We start from the raw sequence: 12678 nt of genomic DNA, 5'->3' as shown, positions 1-12678 counted from the left end.
CAGGAGGCAGCTTTCACTCTCCCACCTTCTGCTCCACCTTCACTCTCCTTTCTCAGCACTCTCTAGCAGACGGCAATTCATCCCCACCAGCCTGGCCATCACCCGCTCACCGCTGGCAGCCAGACATGGATGGTGGGGTCCAGGTGGAGAACACAGACCCTGAGAAAAACCAAAATTGCAGGTGCAGCCTCCTGTGAAGCACTACAGCAAATGAATCAACCCAGAGACTCCTTCAGTGCAGGTACAATCAAGACTACTTATTTCCATTTTCATAGAACAATTAACCAAATCTACATAGCACTGACAACAAACAAATTCTGTCTCGGATACGAGCAAACACTTTTACAATACACATGTGAGCTCATGGCTTATGCTTTATGTGTGTACCCACTTGTACCTTCTGCCCATGTAATATTGCTGATAGACATTTATAGCTGTGCCCACACCAGGGCTAGGTCAGCTCTGGAATCAAACAGCTACATTTAAAGGCATTCCCAAACCAGCATCAGCCAACGCAATAGTGAACAGAAAGCAAGCAAAGGGAAAATAAAGAAACAAAATAATACATTGCATATTCCCCCATAGAAATAATTTCCCACCCTTTATGGTTTCACAAACACTTCTTGATTCCTTCATATACATACAGTTCTACACAAAGACTTTAACACAGCAAAAGCTGAAAAGGTACTGGGCCAATTTAATTTACAGCTGCATTGAGGAGGTATTAAAATTACACCTAGAAGAGCTATTTTAGGGAAGTTTTAGAGACTCAAGAAGTTTCTTCCTCATTTCCCTCTGTACAGCTTCTACTGTGAGTGTCACGGAAACAAGGGAGCATACCTCCAGAACTATGACTAACTGAAAAGATCAAACATAAATGCCTCACAGGAATTCATGTAATATATCACTTGTGACTTCTCCACTGGAAGCATATGTGTCTTGGCTCGTACCAAATATACATCCTTGTCCACTTTGTACAACGTGCATATTGATAGAAGAGTAAAAGAACAAAGTGATTAAGGGGAAGCGCGTCTAAAGTTTCCGAAGAACAGAATAAATACCTGCACTTATAGAAATGAACTACGTATTTTAACAAGATGGGAAAAAGCTACCGCATTGAGTTGGTCAAAACTTTTTGGCCATGAAAATTTCCTGTTGATAAATGTGACATGATTGCAAAGATTTTCCACGCGGAGAAGGTACACTGGGTAATTCTCTGCTGTTCCACATGGAAAATGATACTCAGAAAAGTTTTAAAATGCAAGTTCAAATAAGCCTTTTGAAAGCAAATTTCTTTCTTTTTAAATATAAAATGCCATTTCAAATTAAAACATCATAAATATTCCCATAGAAACTTGTGTGTTTTCAAGTCAACCCTTCCTTTCCTCCCTCAAAAACCAAAAGGTATTTGTTCCTCAATATTTTGTTAAGAGAGTGAACCTTGAAACCCTTCCAAGGTCTTAATACTATTTATGCACATAGAAAGAAAGCTCTGGCAGTACTTGAATGAAAACTCAAGCATTAAATACTAACATTTCAAGGTATGCCTAGCAGAAAAGTTCAATATATATACAAAACAAGATCAACGCCAAATGGTCTTAGCATAGCAGTCCTTACACAGCCAAAGCCCAGAATCAATTTAAGTTTATTTTTATTGGGTGAAATTTATAATATGCCCAGACTCGCTATTTATTTCCTCAAGGCTTCACAGACGAAGTGCTGCTCTTTTGATAGTCTATCCCACATGTTTATTAAAACAGATATAACACAGTGAAAGGAAAACATAAAACTGACAGAGGATCATTTTTAGTTTCAGGGATATTTTACACGCCACCTCTTAGAACTTTAATTTATGGCTTTCCTTAATGGAGCCTTTCAGGGTTGATTTTAATGTGTTAAGTAGAAATTCCACTAGTTTGTTACTGCTGTGTTTTCTTTATGACCTGCCCTCGTACATCACATAGGTCTGGCTTATTTATACAGACAGCTGTTCACTGAATGGACTAGGAACTTCTTAAAACTAGTTTCTTTCACTTGCATTCTTCCTGAATTAAAACGCTGTTTTCTTTTATTGCCTTTTTGGCAGGACACTTCTCCAGCATTTCACAAACATGAAGAAGACTGAAGTTACTATGAGCTTTTATTTACCTTTTTTAAGGCAGGAATAGAGATTTCCTCCCTAGGGCTAGACGAGAGCTGTGTCTACAAACATCCCGGCATCAGCCTGCAACCCAACCACTACCCCTGCAAAGAAGAGGGCGGCAAAAGCCATGAGAGCAACAGCGGCTTCAAGCAGATTAGCTGTGGCATCTGTAGCACCTTGAGGTTTGTCGGCAGGTTTGTGTTGCTTGTGTCTCTCCCCGCCAGCGTGCTCAGGACTTCCTCAGCTGTTTGAAGAATTTGAGCTATGTTAACACTTCGACCAGCCATTCACCTGAGCATCTACAATCTAGGTGGGTTTAATTTAGGCAAAGCACAGTAATAACATCTGGAGGTCTTCACGAAGAGCTTGCTGTCATTCCAGCTTGAAGCTGGCTCCCCTCTTCTTGACTTTATTCAACGGAGCTCACAACCAGCTACATCCCCTGCTCTGGAAGAGGCTTTCCAGGCGTGCGATATGTAAAGCCTCACCATGCAGTGCTGAGCCAGGACAGCCCGCCACATCGCCCTCGCAGTGGAGAGACCCGATCGGTAACACCGGCATCAGCTCAGCCTCTCCAGACCTGGCAAAACCCCAGCAGCCTAAAGTTAGTATAACCATGTTGGCCTCAAGCACATTTGAAGGTCAAGCCCCAAACAAGGAATGCCTGTTGATGGGGCTGTTCATTACAGAGCTATGTATATAAATACATCTTATGGTGTGTGTCTCTGTGCCTAGGTACATATTTATATGGTAGGTAATCCTACAAGAATCCTGCTGGTTCTCTGGAGACACCCCTCCATCCCAGCCACACATCGCTGATGGAGGCTGTGTACCAGGAGAGTCTGCCACTGCATGAGACAGGACAAATAAATCAAAAAGGGCAGGTATTTACCAAGGAGAATGTGTTCTTTGGGAAACAATGGTAATTCGGAAGCCTTTTTTTTCCGTCCATAGCATCCCGAACAAAAACAACAACCAAAAAACCCCAAAAAATATTCCAACAAAACAAAAATCAATCAAAAAAATTCCACAAAGAATTCAAGCAGCAAGTACTGAAAGTAAATTTTGCTCAGCTCATTCCTGGAAAATACTCCTGAACATCCAATAATTAAATCCCCCCTTTGGCTTCACATCAGCAAGAGAAGGATCCTGCTGGCTCCTGCCCGGCAAGAGTAAGAACAACGGCCTGCTATAAGGGAAATCACGTCTGCCACCACTGTCCTGCCTGCCCCACTACCAGCTCTGTCCTTCCAGGCTGTTTCACAGTGACTAAAGCCCAAACTCCAGGATAAACAGAATAACTCTCACCATCTGAGTTAAAACTATTAGCTTAAAGCAGCCTCATAAGCTACGTGCTGGATAACACTAAAACTCACCAGAATCTTTACCTTCACACAGCTGCCTCTTGCTCCCCTTGCAGAATCAGAGCCAATGGCAGGTAAAACACACGTTAGTAAAGCCTGGAAACAGCTATTATTGAAATAACTCAGACAAGAGCGGACATACGTTATTTCCATGGTATAGCTTTCAATACTCTCTCATTGATTATGCTAAAACACTACTTGATTATGCTAAAAGCCAAAATAGGTATTGCACCAGCAGAATATGCCTATGGCAAATGGAACATAAAGCTTAACTAATGGCTCTGTTTCCCTGAAAGTGCACGTGAGGCTGATAAATAGTCCCATGAGGTCATGTTATCTGTTGGAGCAAATCAGTTAAGTTGTGCCTCCTTTGCCAGCAGAGAATTTATATCCTGATACTGTTCCTTTAAAAAAAAAAAAAAAAGTTTTTTCATTTTATTTTGATGTTATGATATGTCTCTAACTTTCAGATTGTGGGGAAAAGGATCTTGTTTCTCTGATACTTATACCATAGCAGGAATTTACACTGATTCATGCCATTAACGTGAACAGAAGCTATTCACACACACAAGTTACTCACCTATGTGCTGCCTGCAGCAGACTCACTGCTCGAATACGTGTCATCTTTAGAAGGAAACATCCCTGAGCAGTGAAGAATAAACATAGCCACAGCCTTCGTTTCGACAACTTTTAGAGCTGTGCCAACAATTACGACTTCCAACAGTTCAGCAAAAAGCTGCACAACGTTTTTAGAAGGAGTGTGCTGTATGTTAATCATTTCTAATCAGAGACAGTTTCTCCACATCTACTGTTCTGGCTCATTTCCTTACAATTAAGAACTCCATTTTACCCAATTGCTACAATACAGATGTGCTGCTTTGGCAGTGGCCTGCTGTGTCGCGCCCTTAGTATACGCGCAGTGAAAGCCATAACCAGTTCACTAGTTCAAGTTCTAGACAGACAAAATTAAAGCCAGACCGTAATAGAAGTGTACAGTAGCAGCAGTCAGAAATTCAAGTCTGCCAAAGAGTTATGCAGAAATTATATTCCTTAATTTAATTTACATGAAGGAACAAATTTAACCAAACAGCAAGGCAATATCTAGTGGTGAAGCAATCTGAAGGACTAGTCACAGTTGATTAAACCTTTTGTAAGCCAGTTTCTTAACGTATGTTCTCAAGAACAGTATGTTTTGATAGCTGGTGGCCGATGGACAAACCAATTTTGTCTTTTCCCAGCTTCTCCTGCAAGAAGAGTTAGGTAAAAAACTTTTGTGTCCTAGTTCATTACTCAGTGTTGCTGGACTCTGAGACACACACAGGATGCTGGATGCCATAATTTCAATGATTCCTCTCTCTTCCAGAAGTGCAAGGCACAGAAGGCAGGGCCATTAGCCATCTTTTAAAGCATGGAGACCAAGCCTCATAGAGCAGCTTTCTTGGTCCTGCAAAACAGCAGCTGACAGTCGTCTATTTAAGAGCATAAAGGAGGCTCATAACTCACCTCCCAACACGTAGCATGAGCAACAAGTAGCATTCCAACACTTTCTACATACCTGGTAGTTTCTCACAAACTTCTCTAGCCCAAATCAGCCATGCCTCACCTCAAACTTCTAACGCCCTCCTTGCACTGATGCTCCTTAGGGCATGTACTGAATGCTGCCACTCCCCTGATGTTCCTTCCCATCTCTACAACTAGCTTTGTGCCCCTGCCAAAACAGACTATTTATTCCTACTATTCAGAATCCCAGCTCTTTCCCAATCCACCACAACAGTATGATGCTCTCCCTGATTGCTCTAAGTACAGATGTCCTGGCAAAGACCCTTAGCACAGACACAGCTTATGCTGACAGCGGTATTTTTTTCTGCTCGACATAGTTTAAGGTTTGGAGAGGTAACATAGCTGAGGCAAGCGAAGCTCACTTCACACCAGCCACCGTAGTGAGACCAGTGGGGGGTTGGGAGGGGGTAAGACAGATGAATCTCGCTCACCTCCACCCACCACATCAGGGCCAGCAAAACCGTGTTACGTAGGCTACTCACAAAGCCTATATGATATATAGTTAAAAGACTTTTTGCATGTTCTAGTAACTAACCACTACCATCCCTTCTTCACCAACTGTTTTTCTGAGATGCTCGAAGAATTTTTGCATACTTGGAAAGCCAGAGTCTCCCGTGCACTGCTGGGACAGCTTTGTTCCCATCATATTTTGTTCATTTACGTATGCTGTTGCTCTCTTGAACTACTGTTTCCTCCAATTTCCCTTCTACTGAAGTAGCTGTACCAATTCTAACAAGTAGCCATGGCAACATAATCTTGCAGAATAAAGTACAAAATAATCCTATGATCAGAAATCTAAATTAGAAAAATGGAATGGAAACAATGTGTTCTTAAAGCCTGGAAGTAAGTAACCACTGGAACAGATTACAAATAGATATGGTAAACTCTACAACACTTATGAACTCTGAATGCACTCAAATGGATGCTATACTTAAAGTCAAATTTACAGATAAATTACTACCAGGAGAAGCTCCACACCATATGTTATAAAAACAGTGAGATTAAGAAAGTAAAAAAAAAATTAAAAATCCTTCCCAACTTATGCCTGAAACCATCAACCTGTCATACTGGGCTGTTCCAAATACAAACTCTGGTTTGAATTACAGAGACTCCTCACCAGCTCCCTCGGGACAGCCATGCAGCGAGCATTTCTGACCCAACACCAGTGGGGAGCAGGGATGGGGAGAGGTCAGCGTCGTTGGTGATCACCTGTGTGAAAAAGCCTTCCTGGGAGGGTGGGACTGGCCCTCAGTGAAAAGGCAGCTGCCATGGCAAAATTAAGATACAAACACTGTTTCATTAACTATAGCAAAAGCCTTCAGCTTTCAGTTTTACTCTAATGGTTTAAAGATTCTTCAAAGAGTTATACCAAGTTTTCAATTTAATTTTCCACAAAGGAATTACTGCTGGGATTTTAAAAAATGCTTTTATTTCTAATGATACTTAACATGTAGACTCTCTATGTGCAATTGAATCCCAGATCCCTAGACATATTTAATCTTCTAAGCACCCTTAAGGAGCTGGTACTAAGTCCTAAGGAAGAATGATCTCCAAGGTGGGTGGGTTGAGGGGGAACCCTGCACTTGGTCCAGATAAATCCAGGAATGTGTTGCCCACAACTGCCTTATTTTCTTTCCAGTAACTGAGAAACAGGTCTTGTACCAGATTTACTGCAAAGAGGATGTACTGATTCTTATCTGTGAAAGGTGATACAGACTGTCTGGACTGCTAAATTAGCCTGTAATCTAATCTAATCAATGAAAGACACACCAAGTGTTCCCACTCAAGCTTCCCCATCAGCCGCAGGCAGCTGAAACAATCAAAACTGAGATTCTTGGGAACTGCTTAGACCTGGTATTCTTGTGAATAAGATTACCTGCTCCTTTCCCTTTCAATTTCACTTTCAAACTGATGTGTGCCAAGGGCAGCCACACAGGCTACGAAATGCGGTATAGCCTCTAAGTACAAAGCGTTTCCCTAACTGCATATTTGCTGGCACCAAAAAAAAAGGTGAAGTGTTTTCTCCATGCATTTACTGGAAGTATAAAGAATAACAATGCATAAAATTTGCAATCACCGAGATTTACAGCCCTGACTGTAGTAAGTAGTTATGTCACGTAGGCACTTATTAAGTGCCCTGTGCCTCATTTTTCCCCTATATATGCAAGAGACACACTTTCTTGGATAAATATTGTATTTTGTTAACCCCCAGAAATCTCCTGTTGTCCATACTTTACTGAAAGAGAGACAAAAACATAGATAAGAGAAAAATACAGCCAACAAGTAGCCTGTGCCTATTTTACACTATTTCAACATGTAATTCACCCAGGCAGAATTGCTTTGCTTCACCCAAAGAAAATTTTAAAAGGGTAGGAAGGGGAGAATCCTTACGATTCTTACAGAAATATTGTTTGGAAAATAATACATGTTACTATGGCATAGACTGCACCATGCTTACTCTTACAGTGCTTTAAAGTTGCGGATTACTCCCAAGAGGGCTACAGAAGATGACTATGGTCTACTGTCCATATGCTAAAATTCACTATGCAGAGGGCTGCCTCTCTGGGGGAAGTTTCTGCAAACCCAGAGAGGCTGCAAGAGCCACTTCTCAAGGGAGCCATAACCCCTACCTTGCAATTGTGTTAGCGTAACCGGGAATCACTCAAAATGAGTAAGAAACTAGCAACACTAAGAAGATGCTCCTTCTCCCACTACGTACCTGCCACTGTCATCATCAGAAGCTTGTCCACACACATTTAACAAGTTAGGAAGTGATGCAATCTAAAAAAATATCCTGAAGCCAGCTAGCAAAAAACCACATTGATGTGTTTTTATTTTCTCCACATCCAAATACAGCATCATGCTGAGGGATCCTGTCTGACGTGAATGCGTGCTACTTCAATTTTTCCTTTTTTCACCAAACGCATAGAGAATACGAATAAAGCACAACCACCTCGGTTACTGAGCATGCCAAGGGACTGCTCTCATCTAGGATGCTTCAATAAAAACAAACACCTTTTGTGTCTTGAGAGTCACTTGAATGTAATGTGCTTCACATGGCACAAGAGGGGCTGCTTGATTTTCCAAAGTGCTTATTTAAGAAGACCCAATTTAACAGAACAGCAGGGAAATTATATGTACAAACAATAGCTGTCATGATAATTTTAGCTGCCTTCCACGTCTGCAAATATGCACTGTACAAGGAGGCTGTCTCATCTCTCACATACGGAAATTGTTTGTGCTCCTGAACGCTGGCGAGAAGCTCCGTCCTGATATACTGAACACCTGAGAAGCCACCCAGCGCTGACAAGGCCAACGCTAGCACTTCCCCTGGCCCTGCTCACTGCCTGCTTCGCTCCCCTGCACCCATACCCAAGCTGTGATGGAAAGCTCACAGGCAATTAAAACCTGCAGGCAGAAGTCCATCCCTGTAGATGAGAGCAGGATTTCTTAGGGCTCGAGTCCTTCCTCACCATCAACTCCTTCTCTTGAACCTTCTGCCTCCTCCTATGGCAGTGTCGCCTGTTGCCTTATTTCCCTTCCATTTATCAAATCCTACGTGCTTTCAAGGCACCCTGGCCAACCCCACATATCAGAACTGTATGAAGGAACTGATTTATGCAACCTTAGTTTAGTAGCTGGACTGCGACAGATTCATGTCCTTCAGGGTGGAAAATGAGAGGAGAGAACAACCCAGGGTGCCTACTAAACTTGTTAGAATAGGACCTGTCCCACTGGGCTTTACAGCTGTGCCACCCCACACCAGCACAGCTACAGCAGCCATGCCACCCGGACCCTTCAGCAAATAATTTCCATTTCTACCAGCTCAGAAACGATGATCGATGCAGCAAAAGGGGCGAGTGTTAAAACAAAGCACTGCCCCATACCCTTCCCCTCTTCGCAGACCTTCCTCACCCCGCCACATACCCCAGCGCCAGCCCCGCTGCCCACAAATGGTGCAGAGGCTGGGGAGGGATTTTCCGCTCCCTTCCACCCCCGCACAGGAAAGCAGGAGAGACTACAGTTTAGTGCTGAGCTGGTAAATGCCTCATCTCACTGAGCAAACAATTTTAGGAAGGACACTATATAACAGACGGGCTGCAGCACTCTGATGTTGGGTGTATTGAGCCATACTGACCACATATTCGCTGCTGATAACCTCTAGGAAATACTCAACCATAAGACCCTTTCCAGGAACACACAATGCATTGGGCAATACCCAGAGCCCTGTTGTACCGTGAAATATGCCCCTCATGCTTCGCACCTTGCCGTGCCTTTGCAAATTCGTCTTTCGTGGTCTGGAAATCACAAGTCTCAGAATTTCCCTGAAAATGTAAATGTGACAGTTTGACCCTGGAAATACATGCTGGCATTGCTCTGTTAATTGGAGAAAGATCCTAGAGAGGCGCTGTGCAGGGGTCTTGCCCTGCCCTGGCGCAGGCTGCTTTTTGCAATACAGAACTCTCTAAGAAGCCAGGAAATGGCAAATTCCTATTGTCTGGAAGGAAAGGAAAATCAAGGCTCTCCCTCCTATACTTTCAAGGGAAAAAAAACTTGGATTTTCCTTCCTTTAGTAAAAAAAGACTGTTTTAGACTGTGCTACTGAAGAAAGAGCTTCAAAGTGGGAAACCGAATCTCAGAGAATTGTTTTAAACTGCCTGTTTACACAAGCCATTCACGGAGAGAGGTTCCCCGCTGAAGGAGTAGCAGCTCCCGGGGCAACACCGTGGCCAACTCATTTTGGATACTCTGCTGAAATAGCAAGAGAAAGGCAGGACAAAATACTGAGTTCAGTGTCAGAATATTTTAACTCTACACAGGGATGACTACTGAAGTGTGCTCTCCATTTACAAATTACAAATTCCATCGCAGAAACAACCACTGAGGCACATCAGCCTTCACGGAGCAAAGAAATGCAAGAAAATAGCTGCGACAATGAAAGGAGGGGAGAGACGGAGGGTGCTAAGAGTCCACGCTGAAACAGCTTCATCTTCGCTCCTAACAGGAAAAAAAGTGAGGGTTTTTTAAGACTCGTACAGCAGCAGCGTGTTCAGGTGCTGTTACTGCAGGCGCTACACAGAGGGAGGGAGACTGTTGCAAGCCCTATCTGTACACTACTTGCTAGATCACACCAAAGGTCAGCCGTTGCCTGGCCCATGCCCCAGGAAGCCCTTAAACTGCATAAACAAACCAGTGACAGAATTTAGATGCCACAGCCTCAACTCAGACCTCAATGAGAAGTTCGTATTAAGACTTGACAGGTATCTTCGTAAGCGGTTCGGCTGCAGCGAGGGAGGACAAGATGCACTTTGGTCCCGCGAGCAGCGCAGGGCACGCAGGGAGGGGAGACGCAATTGCCCTCAGCTTCTTAAATCTTCACGGGGCACTAACTCCTTCACAGTTTTCACTGTCATGTGGACAACACCAAACAGTTTCTCAGCATACGCTACTGCAGATGTCATTTTCTCACCTTCCCTCCTCTTCAAACTTTTTTCATAACTTTATGCCACAGTTGGTTGTTCACAGCTGATCCTCAGCTGCACCTCCTACCCGGCAGCAGCACCTCCTTTGCTTCTCAGAACAAGGACCAAAAACACACACATGAAAAAATGCGCGGTACCGAAAGGGCTACAGGCACAGCGAGGCAGGAGCGCCTGTGGCTCGCAGGAAGGCGATGGCACGGGGGAAGAAGGCGCAGCAGCATGCCTCAAATGCCACTGACCTCCAGTTAAATGAACTTCTGGGCAAATACATAATCACTTTATCAAACGCACATCACCGGCATTTGTGAAGCTGTTCATTCTCTCAGGTGGAGCAAGTAAACTAGTCCTTGTGAGAAGACAAGGATTAAATGCCTGTGAACGCCTCTCCTCATGAACTCGCTGTCCTGGGGAACTAGGCTCTGCTTCTGCTCACGTCCTCCCCAACACCTGACCCGCTCTGGGGGGACACCCTCCCTCCACGCCTCCTGCACGAACACCAACCTCGGCTCCTTACTCCGGGCTCGGTAGCCTTAGGGGCTGCCTCTTACAAAACTGTTTCAGTCACCCTTGGGAAAGGAAACGAAAGTCGCTGCTTTGCGGGGATGGTTAATGTGTCAGTGAGGCACCACCAGCTTCATTCAAGCCTTTTTCCCCCTCTCCTCTAGTCGGGAGTGGGGCGGTGGACGGAGGCAAGGAAGAGTCGGACAGCGGGAGGTCTCGGGCAGTTCGAGCTGGCGCGGGAAAGTCCCCCAGAGGGACTCCTTTCCTCCTTTAACCCCTCCTCTCCCGGCACCCAACTCCCCCCACCCTTCTTGAGCTGAAAAACCGCGAAAATGTCCAGGCGGCAGATCCTGAAGATCCCTCGCCCCGGCAGGGGTCGGCCAGGCTCCCACCGTGAGCCCTCAGCCTGCGAGCCGACCCGCCGCCGCGGCGAGACGGGGCTGGGGGGGCTCCGGCGGCCGCGCACGGACGGGGCTGGGGGGGCTCCGGCGGCTGAGGGGAGGAGGGAAAGTTCAAGCCCAGCTCCCCGGCAGCCCGCTCGTCCCTTCCCGAGGGGCTACGTCCTTAACGCACGCCGTCGGGGGTCCCGGCGCGGCTCGGGGTGGGGGGAATAAACTCTCTGCGAGGGCAGCTCTTCATCCCGCGGCTCGGCTCCGCCGCCTCTCCGGCAGCCGAGCCGACCTGCCCCAGAGCCTGCCGCCCCGGGGCGCGCTGGCGGCTGGGCTGCCCCCAGTCCCTCGCCCCCATCCCCCGGCCCCTACCTTCCAGCAGCACCTCCTTGCCGGCCCGCTTGAGCGCCTGCACCGCCTCGTCGTGGGTGGCATCCCGCAGGTCGGTGCCGTTGACGGCCAGGATGGCATCGCCCACGTAGAGGGCCTGGGTCTGGTCGGCCGCCAGCCCCTTGAAGATCTTGCTGATGAGGATGGGCATCTTGTTCTCCTTGCCCCCCTTGATGCTGATGCCCAGCCCGCCCAGCTCCTGCTTCAGCACCTTCACGCACCGCTTCTTGTTGGAGACGGCCTCGGGCACCTGCTCGGGGGGGTCGGTGAAGGCGGTGCGCACCGCCGCCGCCCCCCCGCCGCCCTCGGCCCCGCGGCACGCCGCCCCATCGCCGCCCAGGCCGTTGTGGGCCGCGCCGTCGGGGCGCTCCTCGCCGCTCAGCACCAGCGCCTCGCCGCCCAAGTTGGCCAGCACTTTGTGCCAGCGCTCCCGCACCAAAACTTCCAGCCAGCCGCTGCGCTGCGCCCGGCCGCCCCCGCCGCCGCCGCCCGCCGCCGCTACCGCCATCTTAGGAGCATGCTGGAAGCGCCGAGTGACGGCACCCCCGGCACGGCGCGGCACGGCGCGGCGGCACCGGACTTCAGCCGGGGGGCGGCGAGCTCCCGGCGCGGCGGGGTGGGGCGAGGAGCCGCGGCCGCCCCCCCGGGGCCGCGCCGGGGCGGGCGCACCTGGCGGCACCGCCCGCTGCCGCCGCCCGTGTGCGTGGGTGTCCGGGGGCGGGGGGGGTGCCTGTGTGGCCGGGGTGTCCCGCCCCTCCCACGGACACATCGCGGGGACACGGCCCCGCCGCGTCGCGGCTCCCTTCGAGCCGGGGGTGTGATGGCATTTAGCGCTGAAGGGACCCGCG

At 47.3% G+C, this 12678-nt stretch overlaps 1 protein-coding gene across 1 annotated transcript in view; it reads right to left on the bottom strand.

Annotated features, from left to right (window-relative positions):
* The window catches only part of SNTB1 (syntrophin beta 1), a 117476-nt gene extending 105030 nt beyond the window's left edge, over positions 1-12446 (bottom strand). Inside the window, exon 1 of the mRNA XM_009471101.2 lies at positions 11813-12446. Coding sequence (XP_009469376.2) covers positions 11813-12338 — 526 coding nt within the window. The 5' untranslated portion in view covers positions 12339-12446. The remainder of the gene's footprint in view (positions 1-11812) is intronic.
* Positions 12447-12678: the final 232 nt, after the last annotated feature.

This window comes from Nipponia nippon, unplaced genomic scaffold (assembly GCF_047370975.1).
Source record: "Nipponia nippon isolate SJK-2023a ecotype South Korea unplaced genomic scaffold, ASM4737097v1 scaffold_1, whole genome shotgun sequence".
Taxonomy (NCBI): Eukaryota; Metazoa; Chordata; class Aves; order Pelecaniformes; family Threskiornithidae; genus Nipponia; species Nipponia nippon.
This window is presented reverse-complemented; position numbering and strand designations above follow the sequence as displayed.